The following is a 21,883-nucleotide window of genomic DNA, read 5'->3' as shown; positions in this document are numbered from 1 at the left end:
GAGAAACTCCAAAAGCTCTGTCTCCCCCCACCCCCAGCCATGCCTTTTAGTGCTGCCTCAGCTCCCACCCAGCTGAAATCTGGAGCTAAGAGGACAGGGGAACAAGGGCTAGCTCCACAGCTCCTGCCACCTCCATTGTGCTATGGCCACCGGCTCCAGCTGTTTACAGTTCCACAGCCCCATGCTGAGACCCTTTGCACATCTGCTGCTAATATTCTTGAGAGAACTATTTTGTGGGGGATGGGGGAAAAGTATCAACCCCCCCCCAGTTGCAGCTTGAAGTCTGAAGGCAGTATCATTCTATGGTTTGGCAGTGGGGCTCAGACTTCAAGGGCTGCTGGAGCCCTAAGCCTAAAGCAGCTCTGCCTGAAGAGACACTACACCATAGAATTAAGGCTTACCCCCACACGCCCTCTTACTGTCTGAGCATGAACAAGGGTTAGGAAGCAGGGTTGATCCCAAGGACAAACTGACCATTTGCTTTCCAGTTTCTTGGAAGGACTTTGGAGCAGGATTGTGGTAGAAATCCTGAACTAGTTTGCTTGGCTTTAAGTAAAGATCTCTGTGACGTCTCTCCCTTATCTCTCCTTCCTGTTCTCTGCCCTCTCCTGTATCCCTTCCCCAGCCCCCAAGAAACTCCAGGAGCCAGCCACCTGCTTGCATTTTCCCACTAATCAGACTCCTATCTTTGTTTCATTAAAGAGCATAAGGAATGGGAAGGTTTATTGTGGTTAAGTGTTGCAAATAAGTTACAAAAATGGCATGCTAAAATTTTTACAAATTAAAAAAATACATTTGGGAACTATTCCCCAAAACTATGATGAATTAGCATCTTACATTTACTATACCATGAGATGAAGGCCATTGACAGATCCCTTAGGAAAACTGGAGCTTTCTACCAAAAACCATGAGCTAAAAGCTAACTGCAGGTATACTACACACTCACTGTGCTCAGGACTTCACATAAATTATCATGTATGCCCTTATGCAGCAGGAGACTGGTAACCACAGGCACCGTCCACCATACTTATGGTCACAAAACACCAAGTAGTGAACTTCAGATTTGAATCCAGGCCTGGTAGCTAGCCTGCACATGGTAGTACTGCCTTGCCTGTGCCTACTAATCACTGCTTACTTGTTTTTACCCCATCACTCCTTGTAATCCATTCCTACCCTTCATAGGCTCCCAAAAATTCATTCTGAATCAATCGCAGTTTAAGAGGTATGGTTCTGTCTTCATTAAATGTCAACTCATTCAAGTTGTTTTTGAACCACCACTGCCCCCATACCCCCCCCATGTGTTTGATGCCATGAGCACTAAGAGTGGCTGAAAACATGACCTCTGGTTCTAGGGAACAATTGAAGTGAGCCCCCTGGGGATGAATGGAGCTATCTTGGGGCTGATACTGCAGAGAAACAGCTGAGATTAAAATTTAAGGGAGATTACCTCCTGAAGGCTGGAGGATTTGAACAGAGCAGAGGGCAGAGGTCAACACAGCAATCTCAGAAGCATGAGGACAGAGCTGGCTACTGGATTGAATTTCAAGTTGAATAGCCTAGATCACAAACAAAAAAATAGAAGGCATTCTAGGCTCTAGAATGGGGATGACATGATAGAGTGTTTGGGATAAATCGTGACAGTATAGTGTAAAGGTGGGCCTGGATGAGCCTGGACTGAGAAGTAGTAAAAAGTGTCACCTGGCCTTGGGGTCAGTCATTTATAGAGAATCAAGGATAAAAGAAGGAAGGTCAGTGTGGGGTTTCCTAGGTGGGCACAAAGCAGGACTGGGAAGCTACCAGTGGAGGGTGTCCAGCGTTACACACTCATGCTTAACATACCTTATTCTGTTCAAAACATTCTGATTTGATGTACTGAATTTGAGACATAATGCTAATTCCAGCCAGTATTTTTATATGGAAAAAATTGTTGCAGCCAACTACAAAGAAGATTTTTGGAAATACTTGAGTGAGGCAAGTATTATATGTTAAGTTTTAAAAAAACACACAAAATGGTTTAATACCATCAACTCTTAAATTTATAAATGTATATAATATGTGTGAGTATTTGGCTATATATAGAAAACCATTCAAAAGAAATGACAGCAATACTTATCTCCAATGATAGTGGTTGTTTGAGGCAGTGTTTCACTGTGTAGCCCAGGCTTACCTCAAACTCATGATCCTCCTGCCTCAGCCTCTCCAGTGCTAGGATTATAGGCAAGTGCCACAGTATCCATCTATCTTCAATAATACTTTGCCAACTATATTGCTTCAGAGTAAAAAAAAAAGTAATGTATGGTTTTTGTTTTTAAAAAAAGACAGTAAAAACTAGGGTGTAACTCAACAGTAGAGCAATTAATTATAGAGCCTATCCAAAAGGCCAAAACTTTAATTCTTAGTTTTAGATCTTATTTTCCAGTTATACATTGTCCTGCAAAAGGGTAGAAAATCCAAATGTTCCCTTTTCCAAAATGCCCATACATTGTAAAGTAACTATTTCAGTCTCTCTGGGTTTTGTCTTCTGCTCCACTGATCTATAAATCTGTTCCTTCCTGGTCATTAGTACCACCGCTCTATAATAAACCCTAGAATGAGAATGATTCCTCATAGTTTATTGTAAAAGCTGATGTTGTGCTGTACTGCTGAAATCCTAGCACTCAGAAGACTGAGGCAGGAGGAATGACAATCCAGTCCTAGCCTGCGTGACAGAATGAGAAGTTAGTTAGTGCTGGTCAAATGTTTCAGTGGGCTAAGATTCTTGCCACTAAGCCTGATGATCCAAGTTCAGTCCCTGTGACCCATGTGGTCACGTGGTACAAACACACATATGAATACACATACTAGATAAATACATGTAAAACAAAATTATGCTGAACTGGTTCTTTGTCGTTCCATATGAACTACAGAATAGCCTTGTCTAGTTCTAAAGTCATTTTGATATAATTTAGAAAGGACTTGTGTTAAGCCTATACCTTTTTTGGACACAATTGATATCTTTACTATGCTAAGTCTTCAGGCCTATAAATGTGGCAATATTCAACTTTTAGATATTATTATTATTATTATTATTATTATTATTATTATTAATTTTACTGTGCTGAAGATTGAACCTAGGGCTCTGTGTGTGCTAAAGCAACCACTATACCACTGAGATACATCTTCAGACATTTTCAGTTTTATTTTGAGACAGAATCTTGCTAGGTTGTCCAACCAGGTCTTCAGCTTCAATCCTCCTGCCTCAGTCTCCCACATACCTTGGATTACAGGCCTGAGCCACCATACAGAGATAGAATCTTATTTTCTTAACTAATACTTTATGACATATAATAAATGTATCAATCTACCAAGATATGGCAATCCAAAAAATGTGTTTGCCTCAGACATCAGTATGTTGAAATACATGAAGAAAAACTGACGTGGTTATACAGGGAAATAGAAGATCCACAATTAAAGCTGGCAAGATAGCCCAGCAGCCGAGTGCTTGCCTAGGTGTGAAAGGTCTTGGTTCAACCCGAATTTCAGGAAAGAAAATAAAACAAGACAATTCATGATTAGAGTTAGTGTCAGAAAAGAGCCAGGGCAAAGAAGAACAGCACTATCCACTTAGAGGCTCACACTGACATTTATAGGTTACTCCAAACCACAATAGACTACACAGTATTTAAGAACTAAAAGAACTTATAAGAAGATAGGATCATATGCTAATCCATAAAACTAATTTCAACCAATTGAACATAACTGAGATTATATAAAATGTCTTTTCTCATCATAATAGCATCAACATAGAAATTATAAGCCTTACTCAAAGCCCACATAGCTTCACTGGAGAATTCTAATTCTACTGAAATCAAGAATTAGCACCAATTCTATATTATCTCTAAAGAAAATAGGAAATTTTGCTGTTGCCACTGTTGTTGTTTGTGCTCTTTAAGGAAAGCGGTCTCTGTCTCTGATACACAGACAGAGACTTGTGTACCTGATCATGTGTCTGACTACAGGCCCATGTGCAGCAACATACACCCCTTGACAGAGGGTCTCTGGTGTTCACTGCCACATATGGCAGTCTAGATGGCCTTAGAGTTTCCAGGGATCCTGCCTCTGCTTCCCATGTCACAGTATGAGCCCTGGGATTACAGATGTGCACTATGCAGATGCCGGGGATCTAGACTGAGATCTCCTGAATGTGTTATAAGTGCTTTTCACACTGAGCCTTCTCTCTAGCCCAAAACAGGGTCTTGCTATAGTCTTGGCTGTCCTAGAGCTCGCTATGTACTTTACACTGACCTGGAATTTGTGGTAGTCCTCTTGCCTCTCATGAATGTTTAGATTACAGGTGTTATTACAACTGTATTTCCCTGCTTCAACTTGACAGGAGAAAATGTTTTTAAAAAAAACAAAAACAAACAAAACTTACATCTACAAAAAAAATGTACTGCTATGTGATACTGAATGATGACAAGATTTTTCCCTTCTAAGTTCTAGAGCAAAGCAAGGATGTCTAATCTTGCCACTCTTATTCAAGATGGTACTGGGATTCCTAGCCAACAAAATAAGGCAAGAAAAGCTTCTATATCATTAATATAGGCTGCCAGCAGAAGGTGTAGTCCAGATTAAAGGTAGATCTTCCTACCCCAAAAGGTCTGGATTAAAGGTGTATCTTCCTACCTCAAAAGATCCACATTAGAAGAGGGTCTTCCCATTTCAAAAGATTTAATGAAAACAAATACTCCTCACAGGTGTGTTCAGTCATTTGACTTTTAGTTAATTCCAGGTATAGTCAGGTTGACAACCAATTATAATCATCATAGGGTCATGCTAAATTTCCCAAGCTAATCTTGAACTTCCTATGTAGCCCAAGCAGGCCTGAACTTTATAACCCCTGCCTCAACCTACACAAGTGCTAGTGATTAATTCAGAAAAGCACCATTTTAGACAGTAGTCAGTAAAAGTCTTTCTTGGGAAAAAATGTTTGAGAATCTGGGAGATTAATAAAATGAGTGAAGTTTTGTAGGAGCCAAGTGAAGACTATTCAAGATGAAAGGTAAAGCGTGCTTAAAGATCCAAGGAAGAAATGGTTTTAGTGTGTTCATTGTGAGTGTTTTTAATGTACACTAGAAGTACAGATGTCACATGAAACCTTTAAGTTAAAAACACTTACGTTTTATTTAATGTGTGTGTGAGTGTGCATGCACGTATCACAGAGCATGTGTGGAGTGCCAGGGACATGTTTGGGGAATCAGTTTTCTCTTCCCATCATTATGGATCCTGGAGATTAAAATCAGGTTGTCTTGCTGAGCCATCTCACCAGCTTGAATCTTTTGAATTTCACCGATATTGTTGCTTATGATGAAACTGTTTAAATATAAGTTTACATAAGAAAGGCTTCTTGTGTAAATATGTTAAAACCCTTGGATGTACTGGAGGTTTTAGGATGCACAACCAAATTATTTATTAGTTCCATTTAATAGGAAAGGAAACTGAGGCTTTCAGGGGTTCATCACTTTGTACAAGGCCACATAAGAGGACAGTGGGGTGCAGGTGTTGGGATTCCACCTGGGAAGGTAAGGATTGTACTCAAACTTAGAAGAGGAAATACACATCTAATTTTCTTCTGCCTGGTGAAGCTGATTATTGCAGAAAACAAATTAAACATTTCTTTTCAAGAGCAGCCGGCAGCCCCAATATGTTTAAACATTCTGTGTTTGTTTCCCTAACCATGCCTAAAGCAATAGTACCTCTTCCTTCAGCTCTTAGTGTGAAAATGATTGAGGGGCAAAAGGAAGGTAGGCAATTATTAGAGAAAATAAGGTAAGCGTCTCAGGGTTCTGGAATGTCTAACTGTTGACAATGTTTGGGCTACACAGAGGCTCTTTAACCATCTGAGGTTGGGAGCTGTGTAGACTCCAGCAGCAGCACTGAGGGTCATTTGATTGCAAAGTAAGCAAGCCCTACTCCCAGGCCCAGCCTCCCAGGAGCAGCTGCAACAAGATTCTGTCTGCAAAGATGCAGCAGACTATATATACACACACACACACACATACATGCACACACATATACATGCACACTCCGCACCTCCACTTCACCTGGATGGTGACATTTCCACACTACAGTTACCCAAATGTCACAACCTTTTTAGAAAGGAAAGTATCTTCATGACTCCTGGTTTGCCCACATCCTTCTACCTCCTTACAACTCCAAGCATTATTTTGGAGGGGGGATTTCATAAAGATTTCTAAATTGAGTTAGAATTTCAAGTCTATTGTGACATGCAAATTAGTCCTGCTTGCCTGTTGGCAGCAAAGCAGCTCAAGTGCCTAGAGACGGGCCATAAAATGAAAACATCAAAGTGATTAAATGTGCCCGAAGAGCATAATTGAGTGCATGAATAAGAGAAAATAAAACAAATTGATTTTCTCCAGTGCCAGAAAAACAGAATAATTGAGAACAAAATAATAGACTTTGAAGTAATCAAAGTGAGGAATGCACCATAGTGACACAGAAACAGCCAGTTGTGGGGGAGATTTATTGTGTTTCTGTTATCATTTTTACAACTTTAATTTCATTAGCTAATAAATACAAATCAATTGAAAAATCAGTCAACCAGAGAGGAAGCCGTCCCAAGCCAAGATTTTTATTCACACCTCTAAAACAGACTGAGGTGGTGATCCTTAATTCACTCTCTTACACGTGTGTGTGTGTGCACGCACATACATTGCAAGCAGGACAAGTTCTGGAAAGCCTCATTTGAAGGTGGTGACCAGCAGCTGCCTGTTCTGCCTGTCACTTGTCACATACAGTTTATTGATTCAGCCATCAAAGTGATAACTTTTATACTCCACTAAGATCTCCATCAGAAATAACTGCCTGAGTGTAAGTGTACTGGTTTATAAAGATGACATCTTTGTGACACTGACCACATCTGTGATCTTGCCATGGCTCCTGTAACTTCATTTGGTGGTGACAGCGGTGTTGGCAGCTATGAACACAACAGCAGGGACACCTGCCACTCTTGTAGTATTGCTGAGAGGCTGTGATTTGCTCCATTCCCCCTCCCCACAAAAAATCATGACACTAAAATATAATCAAGCAAGACTATGACACCCTTTGGGCATCCAGTTTGGTGGCTGTAATGCTAAGCAAGACCAAGGCAGGAGAGCTAGATGGAAGTAGACTTCTCTTGTTGAGCCTGACAGTAAAGCCATGCTGAGACCAGGTGCTGGAAGATCACAAAGTAAACATGAGACTGCTTGGAAACTATTTTTATGGCTCCTCCAAGAAAAGAATCCCTCCACCCCACTCCTCAGCTGTTCATAACTCGGTGGCCCTTCCCTTTATGATCCACAGCATTGGCTGATGGAACCTGAATTGTGGATTTTCCTTTATAGGCCTTTGAGCTATACTGTCAGTAGGTGGGACTTCCAGATGTTCATGACACAGCATATCTTCAGGGTTCCATAGTTGTGACCATGCCTTTGGCTGTAAGAAAAGTCTTGAGACCACTGGGATTTTAAAACAGGGTGTCCAAAAGGAGCTGGCAATGCTGAGACTGGCATGGACAAAGAGACTGTGCCTGCCAGACCATTTAGTCCCCTTGAATCTAAATACTAGGAAGCACCAAGATAGTAAAGGCAGTCTCAGACCTACTCGTGACATGCAAGGCCTTACTGAGATGTGCCTTCAAATGAGTTTGTACAAAACAACAAGAGTTTATCTCCAGTTCAAGCTGAAGTTCAGCTTCCAATTCCCACTAGTGTTTGGGTGGAGCAAATCGTTTTGAAATTCTAAAGCATTATACAGATGTAAAGCTGAATTATCCTCCCTGCCTCTGTGATTCCCATTATCCTTGGATTCCCAGCCCAGAATTTTGGTCTGAAAAAGCAATGTAGAGCAGGAACATTGACAGAAAGAACCTGAGAGCTGTGTCTCCCAAGTACCTGGAGGCCATCACCCAGCCCAAAAGATTGACAACTGCTGGGGCCAGCTCCACTGGCTGCCTGGCAGGCACTCGGCCCACTCCTGTGATGTCACCTCTACGCTTACTTATGCCCATCCCTCCACGTGGAGCCAGCAGATTTAGGCACAGGGGGGGAGAAAAAAATGAATCATAGGCTATTTTAAAAATTGCTTCGATTCCATTTGAGCCTGCAGCGGTGCCTTGCGAGCTGAGCAGAGCACCCTAAGTCACAGGGTAATGTGCTTTAAGTGCTGATAGCCTGGAAGTGCCAAAAGCCTGGTGGGATTAATCCACAACCCCAGGTTCTAATTCAGGTGAGAGGAAGATAAATGGTAATTGGTGGCTCTTCAGAATTGTCATTGAAAGGCTTTTTGAAGACAGAAAAGACTGACATTCTGAAACGAGCAATACAGTTGGCAATCGCCAGCTAAAAATTAAATCAGCCGTCTATGTCAGCAGCATGCCCAAGGTTGGACAGAACTCCTGTGGACTGAGCACTCAGGAGGCTGAAACAAGAAGATTATGCAAATTCAAGGCCAGCCTCAGATAGTGTAGTCCAGGGCATCTTAGGCTCCAGAGTGATGCCCCTCTGTTGGACTGCCATCGCTCCCAGTTAAAAGGGGGACCCTCACAGCTGTCAGCTACTAGAGCACTCATTCTAGATCATACAAGCTCCCATCCCTTCCCCAAAATCTCAGTCACCTCAGTTCTCCCTGCCCTTCATTCTGACTTCTGGCCACAAAAACCTTGTGGCTGTCTTTATACTTAGTACTATATCCCTGATGCCTGCAACATTTTCTCCCTCCAGATGCCATGTGCTATGAGGCCTTCTGTGCCCTTTCTGCCCTTAGCACAATACCTACAGGTATCAGGTAACCCTGCTGCACAATGTCCTACCCGAATGTGTTATCTTACATGTCTTCCTCACTGCACCAAGAGCTTCAAAAAGGCAAGAAACTTGCCTTGTTCTTCGCTCCATGACCCTGAAACTGAGCACAGAGAAGCAGACCACAGCGGCCTAAGGGAGCCCTGTGGGTAAGGATACGAGATTCCTGATGGCTCCAGAACAGCCTGGATAGCAAGTCCCCAGGAACCATCTGTATGATTATTTCTCACAGGTGCCTTGTGCTCCTCCAAAGGAGAGATGAGTGCCAAGACTTTTTTTTTTGTAATTGTCTTTTAATGTATGTCCAAGATAATAAGTGCAGCAAGTCTGTTCTTATGGTTTTACTTTTGTGGCCCCCTTAGAATAGATAACGCCAAAATAGCTATTAAAGTTTTTAAAGTCAACGGAGATACAGAAAAATATTTGATGGCTCTTGGTAGAGGTTAAGTGGAGAGCTGGATGTGGTGGGGCCCGCAGGGCATCCCAGCATGGGGGAGGGCTGAAGTGGGAGGAACACAAGTTTGACCCTGCCTCAAAATAAAAAGAGCTGTTAAGTAGATAAAGCAACATTCCTGAAAGGACTGCTCATCTGGCCCTAGTTGGAGAAACAATCCTAAATTCACTTTTCTCTTTCTCTGAGGAGCCATTCAATGTCTAGGACTTCCAGGGTCACTTTGGCATTCCTCCAACCTGCTGTGATACTGCCTTGAGAATTCCTTCTTTGCAGGAGGGAACAGAAAATGGTAATGAGAGTGAATACAATTGCAGTACATTATATTCATTTGTGAAAATGTCACAATGAAGCTGGGAGGAAGGGTGCATACCTTTAGTGTCAGCACTAGGAGACAGAAACAGGTGGGTCTCTGTGACTTTAGGGCCAGCCTGATCTACATAGTGAGTTCCATGGCTATAAAGTAAAAAGCCCTGTCCAGGGGGAAAATAATTATCCCAATGAACCCCATTATTTTATACAATTAATATGTACTAATTTAAAAGGGAGAGGACTAAAATCTCATTTGCTGCCCAGGCCGAAGTCCTGATTCTCCATTTATTGGCATGCATTAGCTTGCCTCGAGAAATAGGCCAAATTTCCACTCCTGTGTTGAGCAAGTGAGTACTCAGTCAGCTGCCCTATAGCTCTGCAGGCATTGGTTCCTTTAGTGACTGAGTCTTGAGCCCCTGTTAAGTGCCAGGCTCGGTAAAGGATGCTGATGACAGAGCGGTAAGAATGATGGACACGGCTCCCACCTCTACAGAGAGGAGAAAGAGGCTAGCAGGAACTAAAGAAGCCCAGATGCTTCTGGTATGTTGAGTGCATCAATAAAAGTATAAAAGGACCACAGGGCAGAAAAGTGACGGGTGGCTATTTAACTCAGATGTTGCTAAGGCCTCTCAGAGGTGACTTTCGAGGCCTGTAGACTCTAGGTAACAGAAGTGATAAAATGAGTCAAAAATTAGTCTATCCAAGGACAGAGTCATCCAGGGAAGAATGAATGGCAAGTCTGTAGGAAGGGGACACCTTACAAGGGGGAAAGAGACTCATGTTCAAATCACACAAAGAAGCCCATGTGGCTAGAAGTGAGGGATCAGGCAAGCAGCAAGATTCCAGGGATTTGATTCTCAGTATGAGTACATCCTCCAATGGCAGAAGGGATGAGGTCTGACCTGAGCACTAACAACATGCCCTGGCTGATACACAGTTGAGTATTAGGGACCAGGAAAGATTCAAGGAGTCGGCTTCCAAGTTATGAGAGTGCCGCCTATAAAGAGTAGTAGTGACTCAGAGATATGGCAGCAGTAAGAGCGGAAGAAGAGCATGGATTTATCGTGTCTTTTGGAATTGGAATCCATGGGACTTGATTAAAGAGGAAGACTGTAAACAGAGAAAGAAGTAAGGCCCCTTCAACACTATGACAGGACAGAAGCACCAGGGATCTGTTTTATATCCTAAGTACTTACTCCTATTGAGTGGCACGGATGCAGAGCAGTTCCCCTTCCAAGAAAGCTCTTTTGAACAAAACTAGTTTATATATATATATATATAAAGACTAAATAATCATAGAAGAAAAGTCTTAGGAGAAATATCTATACTCTATGAAGAATTAGCTCGACAAAAAGAAAACAAAGAAACCAACTTGGGAATGTCAAAGCATGTGAAAAGAAGCTTATGAAAGATATACAGATGGCAAGAAATTGTATGGATAAGTAGATGTTCAATATTGTATACCACAAAGAAACTCAAATTAAAGCAACAGTAGAGCACTACACAGCTACTAAAACAGTACTGGAGGGGACATAGAGTAATGGGAACTCACAGTCTTTGTTGGTGGGAATATAAAATTGTGCAGCCATTTGGGAAGACAATTTACCAGTTTGTGCCAAAACTAAGCAGTCTTGCTATGTGATCTAGCAGTTGCTTTCCTAAGTATCTACCCAAATATGTTAAAACTCATGTCTGTACAAAACTTGCACATAAATGTTTACAGCAGCTTTATTTGTAATTGTCCAAACATAGAAGTAACCAAGATGGCTTTCAGTAGGTGAGTGGATCAACTGTGTATCAGGAAGTTCAGAAAGCACTAATATATTCCTTTCCTTCTCTAAATGTCTTCCATCATCTGAGTACTTCCTGCTCAGTCTTTCTGCAAACCTGAAACTGTTCAAAGTCTGTTAACTGAAAAAAGAAAGACTAAGGTAATGTTCACTGGAACCTAGCAAGACACATAGCACAAGGGAGCCACTACATGAATGTTAGGTGAAAATCTGGATAAGTGAATGAGTTTGTCAGTGGCATCCTGTAATTCCAAGACCCTGGAGCCTGAGGGAGGAGAATCATCAGTTTGAGGCCAATCTGGGCTACATGACAAGACTTAGTCTCAGAAAAGCAAAAGGAGTCAACCAGTGAATCCAAAGAAGCCAGGATTCCTGAGGTCCTGGTTCAGAAGGTCTTGTATATCGGAGGTGAAGTCTTGATACAATTAATTACCCAAACCAGAATGTTGAGAAGAAAATGGAGTGTCCTATATGTAAACTAGAAATTATACAGAGAGAGGCCACAAGCTACAGTTTCTTCGAAAAGTGATTTGCCTATTCATATTCTTTAAACTTTTTAGTCTCTCACATTTAACACTGAAAACTTTGCATTCAAATGTGTATTTTTTCATTTCATTTGGAAAATGAAAAAAAAAAAAACATGCAGGGCCTATATGCCTGTAGTGGTGAACGGCTAGATCCATTTGACAAACATGTACACCTTGTTTGCCACAAAATCTGTATGTCTTACTCTAGGTCAAACATGGCTTTCCACTTGCACAGTTTCAGACACCTTTACTTTTATAGTAGTTGAATAAAAAGGAAACTTTGAGACACTGTCTATGTATCGCTAGTTGCCCTGGAACTCACTATGTAGACCAGGCTGGCCTCAAATGGGGGGATCTGCCTGCCTCTGACCCCATGTTGGGGTAAAAGGCATGCAGCACCATAGCCATTGGGAAAGTATTTATTATACTGGTCATGATTCAAGGTGGTAAAATGATCAAAGAAACAGAAGAGCCTCATGTCTTCCCTAGTTGGAGTTTGCTCACATGCTGTAGATTCTTTGGCTTTTTCGGCATTCATGTTGGCCCCCTCTGACCTGAAGCCTAACCATAAGATGTCTCTAAGTTTTGTTTGCTCCTTTCTCTTGCACTGCCTCCTAAGCCTCAGACTATGTTGGCCTTTAGAATTTTCTCAGACTACCACCCACTGCTAGAAAAGATGGACATTAGGAGAGAAACAATGGACATTATTTAAGCTTACATGTTTACTGTTACCCACATTCAGCACTGCTCATCCTCAACTTTTGGTGGAAATTATTATTGTTGTTTTACTTAATTGCCTCCAAATGTAACTATAGAGTAAGTCAGGCATCACAGAATCCAGCACCTACCTTTCTTCTCTGTGGTCATATGTTGCTAACTTTTAATGACACAGAGCCTTATTCTTTCACATATTCATTTCTTCCCCAAACACTGTCTGTGCTTACAGATGATCCTTGCTTCAGGACATCAGCCTGTGGGCTGCCCTTAGCAGGGACCCCATGGGCAGGGCCTGTCTAGGAGAAGGCTGTAGGCTTTACTTCCAGATGGTCAGGGGATACTGAAATTTCTTGGCTCAGAAAAAAAGTGTGGCTACAGTTGGCAGTGACCAAGAAGCAGCCCTACAAGCAAAGCATTATTGAAGAGGCTGAGGCAGTGACCCAAATAGGAGATGTGACAAAGGTTAAGACAATGCCAAGAGAAAGAAGACTGAACACAGAAACATCTTGAAGTTAAATTTGGGAATCCATAATAAATAGAAGGGTATGAACCTAAGGCATGAAGGATCAGGCATGGGCCAAAAATCATTTTGAGTTTGTTTCAAACACCAAAAAAAAAAAAAAAAAAAAAAAAGATCCAAAATAGATGAAAAAAAACCTGCTAAATTTGGCCTCATCAAAATTAACTTTTGCTTTGCAAAAGACTTGTTAGTAGAATGAAGAAATAACAAATGTACTGAGATAAAATATTTGCAAATCATATACCCAACAACAGATTTGTATCTAAAACATACAAAGAGCTCTCCAAACTCAACAGTAGAAAAAAATACAAGTTTAAAAAATGGGCATAAGGCATAAAAAAGAATATACAGATAGCAAATTTAGTACATAAAAGATGTTTAATATCATTAGCTATTACATCAAAGTGAGATCACAGCAAGATATCACTATGTACCCACCAGAATAGGTGAGCTGAGCACTGGCAAGGATGTGGGAAAACCAGCTTCCTACCATATAGCTGGTAAAAGGAAATGCCATAGAGACTCTGGGAAACACTCAACAGTTTCTTATAAAAACTAAATGTATGCTATGTTCACACAAAACCTGTATGTGTATGTTCATAGAAGCTTCACTCATAATAACCAAAATCTCAGTTGTCCTTTAGTGGGTATTGGCTAGATAGACCATGCCACATGCACTGGTATTTCATGCATACAGCAACTTGGATTGGTTCTTTTCTACATTTATTAGTATATGTTAATTATACAAAATAATGTATAATTATTCACTGGCATTTTCATACATGGGTATCATACATTGATTACATGAATCTACACTTGTGATAAAATTATATAGAGCTGGATACTTACTAACACACAAGTACATGTCAGACTCACAAAATACAAAAAACAAATCTGTGAATGATGCCAATGCAGACTTCCTAGTTTTGATATGAACAGCAATCATGTAAAATTCTAATTGGAAAAACCTGCTGAAGACTACAAGGGCCCACACCGAAATGGGTGTTGTTGTTGCTGTTATTTGCAACTTCCTATGGATCTACACTGTTTGATTCCATTTATATAGTATTCTTGAAAAGACAACTCTAGTGACAAACAGCAGATTAGTAGCTGCCAGGTAAGCCAGAGGATACAGCTGCAAAAAGTCTGGGGAATTAGGAAATTCTTCTGTGTCATGAATGTGTGTGTGTGTGTGTGTGTGTGTGTGTGTGTGTAAAAACACTTGTTCATAACTCTTGACTGGTGGTAGAGCTGGAATCAGCTGTTTGGTTGTTCTGGCTTGGCCTGGACCCACCCAGTACAGGCAGTCTGCACTGGTGGTCAGAACCTTGCTAGCTTGGATAATGCTTTCGAGGATAACAGGGATCTAGGCCCTTTGTCCCTCATCATTTATGCCTTATTCCCATAAGAAGGGTTACATTTTCATTCTCAGCAGGAGAACTGGCCCCAAAATGTATATGCTTATTTTCTTATTTTCTTCTTCACAGCCATATTGAGATATGTAATTCATACATGTTACCTGAATCTGAATTGTGTTTTCTCTCCTGTTTGCAGGGAATCTGAAGCATGTGGTCTAGTTGACAAAAAGAGATCAAGTTTCCAGAGCTGGGCAGCAGTGCCTATAATGAAGACAGTGTGTTGATGCAAGCAGTTTGTGGAATTTGTGACTGCAGGGGAAATTTGGAAGAAATTACTTCCTAAAAATTTCCAAGGAGTACCAAGTGGCAGCTGGCCTCCTGGGGTGAGGAGGCTGGCACCCCAAAGCTAGGCCTAGGGGGAAGAGGAAGATACCCAGTGTTTAAAGTGTTTATTTTAAAACACAAACACAGTTTTTAATGTTTTAAAATTATTTTTAAGCAAGGTGGGGGAAGAATTTATCTTCATAAAGAGGACAAGTCAGAAGCTGTAGGAGAGTGGGGTTGGGTAGGGGGGGGCAGCAGACAGGCAGGTTTGTACCTCAGGGCCATTTAGATAGAGACCCATGTGGGAGGGCTATCAGTAGACTGGGAGGTGAAGAAGAGTCTACCACTTTTGTTTTAGTACTGTGCACTCAAGTTGTTCTTAATAAAACTTACAAAAATCTAGCTCATCCCACTGTTCTGTCACTGCCCCTGACAGCACACACAGTTCTGAGCTTTTCCTGCCACCAAAGGTCAGAAATGGCCCTCTTGTTCCCACTCTCTGCCCTGGTCAGCCTGGGACTCTCACCTTAAATCCCGGACCCTCCTGGGGAACTAGTATATTTCCAGCCCAGATGACAAGCTCTGTCCTGTGCTGGGGCCTATCCATGAAAAAGACGGTTATAGGCTCTGAATCCACTAAAAGAGGCCTGTTGCATTCTGAAGAGGAACTTGCTCTGTCAAGGATTAATGGGTCAGAAGGCCAGGCCTCACAGGGCATTTCCATGGGTAAACGGGACAGTTCCAGCTCAAGTGTAGACAGTTGATACACATGGCAGTTGGCTGGTGTAACCCGGAAAGATGGCAAAATAGGGGGAAGACAACCATTTGGCAGGATTTTATAACCTGATTGACCAAATGTTTATTAAGTTCTTTCAACCACTGTGACAAGTCTAAGAGACACAGGCACAGCCCAGTCCTGGCCTTGGGCAAGGGGGAAAGAAAAGCAAATATATGCACAAAGCTGGGGATCTCTGAATTGAAAGCAACTAGTTTTGCTCAACAGGCCCTCAGCAGCCATCTGCAGAGACATTCAATTTCCCACTCCCCCCCCCAGGAAAGCAAGGGCATTCCACAGAAGGGAGTGAGAAAGCCTTGAATCTGTCCTGAGCTAGGAATAGCCACACTTTTATTAAATAGTGAGGGTGTCTCTTCAAATGTCCACTATTCTAATTATATACACTCTAGGCTTCAGGCACTTTGGCCTGCACTGAAAAGAATGGGGATTTCAAAGAATTGGAGAGTGGGGAATCACTGAATGGGCAGGTGCCAAGGTTTGCTTATCCCACTTTGGATTTCCCAATCCAGTCCTTTCCATCAACCTCCAGAGCCCCTATGAAGGCCTCAGTCCTGAGAGAACAATGGCTGGCTAGTGCCCTGGGGCCCTTTAAGTGTCCTGGTCAAGGATACCCCTCCCCCAATATGGAGAAAGTAGCAGAAGGTGCTGGGAATACCAGCAAAAAGTTGCCTTTTGCCATGGGACCCCTTCACCTGGCCAAGCTGGCTGGCACTGCCTGAGAACTACCTCTGCCTCAGTTCTGGCCCAACAGGATCCATAAAAGTTACTGAGCGGATAACCTTGGGCCAAGCCTCAGAGGGTACTAGTGTAGGGGCCTCCAGATTGTCATTCACTGCATTCCTATAGGATATGCTGGCCTGGCGTGCAGTTCAGTGGCAGGGTACTTGCCCCGCATGCACGTGGCCCTGGATTCTATCCCTTAGCACTTCAAAAATAGAGAAGGAGAGACAAGAGAGGATAAGGGAGAGGGAAGAAGAGAAAGAAAAGATAGGAAAACAGTGGGCAAAAAAAAAAGCAACAGGTAAAGACAGAGATCACTTTTTAAAAAGTTACCAAGTAAGATTAACATGCCCAAAGGCAGAGCCAGCATCCACAAACCCAACACAGCAGGTTAAGGACGGCTCAGTCCAGAGTTATGAGGACAGTAACAGCAACAAGGGAAAGCACCAAACAGGAACGGAGATGGACTTCAGAGGACCAGGAAATTATAATATGCTTTGTTTTGGAGGTTTTTTTTTTTCCTTCCAGATTTCCTCTAGTGAATCACATTTTATTTTCACATGGGCTGGGGTATAAAACTCAGGGAGCAATGCCTACCTGCCTGCCGACTTACCTGCCCGCCAGCCTGCTATCCGTGAAGCCCTAGGCTCCACCCTTAATCCCACAAATAAAGTAGTAAGCTAAAAATGAGTTGCTTGGTTGAGCAACACTAATTAAATTCAGTCACCAAAAAATGTGTTTGGGAGCAGGGGTTCAGCTGGAGGAGATGGGGAGTCAAAGTATAATGGGGTGACTGTGACCAAATGACATTATGCCTGTGTATGAAATTGTTAGACTCAATTTTGGAGACTATAAATGGTTGTTATCTACCCTCTGTGATAAAGATCAGAGTCAGTTGGAGCCTCCTGTACAGACCCGTGCTCAGCCTCGGGGCTGTTCTTACTGCCCAGGAGACTCTGAGCACAGCCCCAGGAGAAATGGGCTCCAGAGCAAGGCAAGGTGATACTGGTGTGAGCTTGACTTCCTTTCAGTCAAAAGCTACTGTCCACCTACCCACTGTCATACTAAGTTCAAACCCAGTGACTCTGATGACAACCATGAGGCAAACATTAGAATGTACCTCTTCTTATAGGTAATTTCTACTTAAAGTATGCCATTATCTTTCCTACTGGATAGGTATTATCATACCCACTTTAGAGATGAATAAACTGAGTCTACAAACTGAAGTAACTTGCCCAGGAGTGAGTAGGAAAAAAGAACCCTAACTCCCTTACTTTTTCCATGGCCCCACACTAGTGCCACTTGAATATTCTTAAAACTGTATGACTTTGGAGTAAAAGATTTTCTTACTTACAAAGTCCAAGCTGGATCAAGCCACACACTACTCCTAGATCCTCACCCTACAATAAATAGACAAATTAGTCATGTGCTTTTCAGCAAGATGTTTGGCCTTGCTGGATGTGTTTCCTCACATGGAAAGCAGGGCAAATGCTTTCTGTATTTGAGGGCACTTGTGTAGGGCTACTGACTTATCAAAGATGGGGTCATCTAAAAAGAGCCTGAAACACTGTGTGGTAGCACATGCCTTTAATTTTTGCACTTAAGAGATAGAATCAGGGGTTCAAAGCCAGCCTGGGCTACATGACAGCCTGCCTCTGAGGGGGAAAATGCCTAAATATTGTGCATATGAGATCACACACCAGGACCAGAGAGACTATAGGAAAACTTTAGGCTGTGCCTATAACTTGGGGGTTAAAAAAAAGCCATCTTAAAAAGAATATATGTATGCAGAGCCTTGGAATCAGTCTCCACCACTAAAGACAAAGAATATATGTGAATTGTGGGGGGTGTCCATGTATTTGCATAAAACATCTTTGAAAAAATACACAAGAAACTGGGACACCTCAGTTGCCTCCAGGCAGTGAAACCAGGTGGCAAATGGCTGGGGAAGTGAGGTAGATTCACACTGTTTCTTTTTGTACCTTCTGATTTTTTAACCATGTGGATGTATTACCTAGTCCCTGAAAAAGTAAATAAATAAAATTTAAAAATAAGAAGAAAGCCAACGGAAAATTCCCAAGCCGGTTTACCTTTGGGGAGAGTGGTTGTACCTCTACTGCATTCGTTGTGAGCTGTCACAGAGAGAGTAGTACATTTCCAATTCTATATTTAAAAGACTCTCAGACAGAAGGATTTCTTTATTAGCAAATGAAATATTGTCAATCAACAGAAAAGGGGAGACAGAAGAATGGGGAAGATGAGGAAAAAGGAGGAAAGGGAAGGAATCAGGCTGAACCTCTTTCCAGAACGTTTCTACAGCCATCCCTCTGTTGCATTTACCAGGGGCAGGTCCTACAGCTCAGACTCATGGCTGGGCCACAGGTGCCCAGTAGAACGTTGGCAAGCAATACAGCCATGTTCATCTTATACTCCTAAATCTGACCCTCTGGCACTCAATTGCTCTGGGAACTTGTCCAAGAAAGCCAGTCTCTCTGAACCTCAGTGTTATCATCTATCAAGAGGACTCCCTAGTCCTCTGTCCAGGGAGGGAGCTGCTGTGAGGGACACACACTAAATGAAATAACCATGCGAAACCTGGGTACATGCCTATAGTCCCACTTCCTGAAGAAACTGAAGCAGGAGAGTCACTTGAGCTGGGGAGTTCCAGCCAGTGTAGACAATACCACAAGACCGTGATGCCAGCATGCTTACCAAGCGTGTATGAGGCCCTGGGTTCAATCCCAGCCCTGCATAAACCATGAATAGTGCAACACTCCTGTGTTCCCAGCGGGAATTCAAAGTCACCCTTGGGGATAGAGTGAGTTTGAGGCCAGTCTGAAGTAGAGACTCTATCTCGAAAAGAGTCAAAAATGAGAATGGGGACGAAAGAAGAGAAACAGAAGGGAGGAAGAGTGAGAGAGGGAAGGAAGGGCCAACAAACTGCTAACTACAATCATTCTCATGGGCTACAGATAAAAAGAAAGGTGTTCCAATGGGAAATAATCTATCCAGAGTTCAGCTTTAAATACTCTGGAGGAGAACATGTACATGGAGGGAGACGGATGGAACAAAATATGAAGAATGCTGATCATGGCTCAAATTGGTTGGATTGCACTACACCCTCTACTTTGTAAAAATTTTAATAACAGCAACAACAAAGCCTGAGATGTGAGCCCAGAGACAGGCCATAGCAGGGCGAGGCAGACATGGTGACACATGCCTGTAACCTCAACAATGGAAGCCAGAGCCTGGAGATTCACTGGCTCCTAAGCATAGTCAAAATGGCAAGCTTCTGGCTCAGGAGAAGACCCTGGATCAAAAAAATAGAGAAGTGGAAGAGAAAATATATTCCAACAGCAGCCTCAAGCCTCCATGTGCATACATGTGCCAAGTGCATGAACACAGAGATGTGCATGTACACACACATGCACACACATACCCTAACAAGAAATACATACCACCACATTTGTTACTATACTTAACAGATTATTGATAGTTTTTCAAAGAGTTTTAAGGCTCCCGAGAGCCAGTGCAGTCATAAGCAAAAAGAATAATGCTATAGATATTACCATATTTGATTTTGTTACACTTTCAAGTTAACTACACAAACAGGATAGTACTGGCACAAAAAAAAGACATGTAGATCAATGGAACAGAAGACCCAGGGGAAACACATAGCCACAGTTAACTTGTTTTTGTACAAAGATGCCAAAAATATACATTGGAGGCAAAACAGCCTTATTTTAGTGACTTTTGTTGCTGAGATAAGATATCTGACAAAGAGACAGAAGGGAGGATGGGTTTATTTTGGCTCACAGTTCAAGATTATAGCGCATCTTTCTGGGAAATAACAGTAGCAGGAGTTTGGGACAGCTGGTCACATTACAAGTCCAGAGACCTATCTCCCAAGTGACTCTAAATCTCATCAAATTGACAATGGAAACTAACCATCACAATCCTTTTCAAAAACTGGGCTGGAAAAACTAGATATTTACATGTAAAAGGTTGAAGACAGATCCCATCTTTCATTCAAAATCAACTCAAAATGGGTCAATGACCAAAATATAAGACCTAAAACTGTAAAGCCGATAGAGAAAACACTTCAAGATATGGTGGTCATAAGCAAGAAAATTCCTAAATAGGATTCCAGTCACTCAGGAAATAAGATTGAAAATGGAGAAACAGAACCTCCTGAAATGAAAAAGCTTCTGCACGGCAAAGGAAATAATGGAGTGAAGAAATAACCTACAGAATGGGAGAGTAATCTTTGCTAGCTATACATCCAACAGAAGATTAATATCTATACTACACAAGGAACACAAAGAACTAAACAAGAAATGAAACAATACAAACAATAAATAGGCTGATGAAATGAGCAGACAGTTCTGAAAAGATCAAGAACGGGGCTGGGGAAGATGGCTCAGGAGGTAGAGCATACACTAGCCAAGCTTGAGCATCTGACATTCAATCCCTAGACTCCACATACAATCAAACATACTAGCACACATCCATAATCTCAGTTTTGTTACTGAAAGATGAGAGACAGAGACAGGAGTCTCCTGAAGCTTGCAAGCCAGCTAGCCTGGTGTAAAGTGTGCCAAACAACAAAAGGGACCCTGTCTCAAGTAAAGTGAAAAATGATTGCCTAACAATCACTGTTACTCAAGGTTGATGGTCTTCTAACCTCTAACATGCATACACATGAACACATACGTACATACAGAACTTGGGGCATGACTTTTTGAGACAAGGTCTCTCTGCTTAGCCCTGGCTGTCCTGGACCTCACTCTGTAGACCAGGGTGGCAACAAACTCACAAAGATCCACCTGCCTCTGCCTCCCAAGTGCTGGGATTAAAGACGTGAGCCACCATCGCTAGCTGCAAAACATTTTTTAAAGTAAGTACAAATGACCAATAAACATGAAAAAAGTTCACTATCATTAGCCATCAGAGAAATGCAAATTAAAACGTTTTATTAAGAAAACAAGCAATAAGTATAGGTGAAGAATCAGACAAAAAGCAATCTTTATATACTGCTAGTGAGAAGTGCAGCCACTGTGGAAGTCAGTATGGAGGGTCCTCAAAAAAAATTTTAAAAAAATCTACTATATGATTCAGCTACACTACCCCTGGGTGTTTACCTAGAGGACTCCAAGTGGAATAGCGCAGATATTCTTGCACAACAATTCACAACAGCTAAGCTACAGAACCTAGACCAGTATCCATCAACAGAGAAACAGATAAAATATAGTTTATATACATGACTCAAGGTTTTCAGCTGTAAAGAAGAATAAAGTTATGTCACTCAAAGGAAAATGCATATGACTGGAAATAATCATTATGCAAATTAACTCAGCCTCAGATCACAACTGTTACGTTTTCCCTCCTTTATAGTTCTTAGATTCCATATAGATACATCAACTCAGGGATGGACAGATGACATGAAAGCAGAAGCGACAAGGGTGACACCCGAGAGGCTAATGGGGTACTGGGGAAGAATATATTCAAAGTGCATTTATATACTTACA

General features: G+C 41.9%; 1 protein-coding gene across 3 annotated transcripts in view; it reads left to right on the top strand.

The window, feature by feature from the left end:
• The window catches only part of HDAC8 (histone deacetylase 8), a 201,831-nt gene extending 186,720 nt beyond the window's left edge, over positions 1 to 15,111 (top strand). For all 3 annotated transcript variants that reach the window (XM_080910311.1, XM_080910312.1, XM_080910313.1), the window contains one exon: positions 14,712 to 15,111. In XM_080910311.1, the coding sequence (XP_080766437.1) occupies positions 14,712 to 14,734 (23 nt within the window). In that variant the 3' untranslated portion in view covers positions 14,735 to 15,111. The remainder of the gene's footprint in view (positions 1 to 14,711) is intronic.
• The last annotated feature ends 6,772 nt before the right edge of the window (positions 15,112 to 21,883 follow it).

The sequence above is a fragment of the Micromys minutus genome (assembly GCF_963924665.1).
Source record: "Micromys minutus genome assembly, chromosome: X".
Taxonomy (NCBI): Eukaryota; Metazoa; Chordata; class Mammalia; order Rodentia; family Muridae; genus Micromys; species Micromys minutus.
This window is presented reverse-complemented; position numbering and strand designations above follow the sequence as displayed.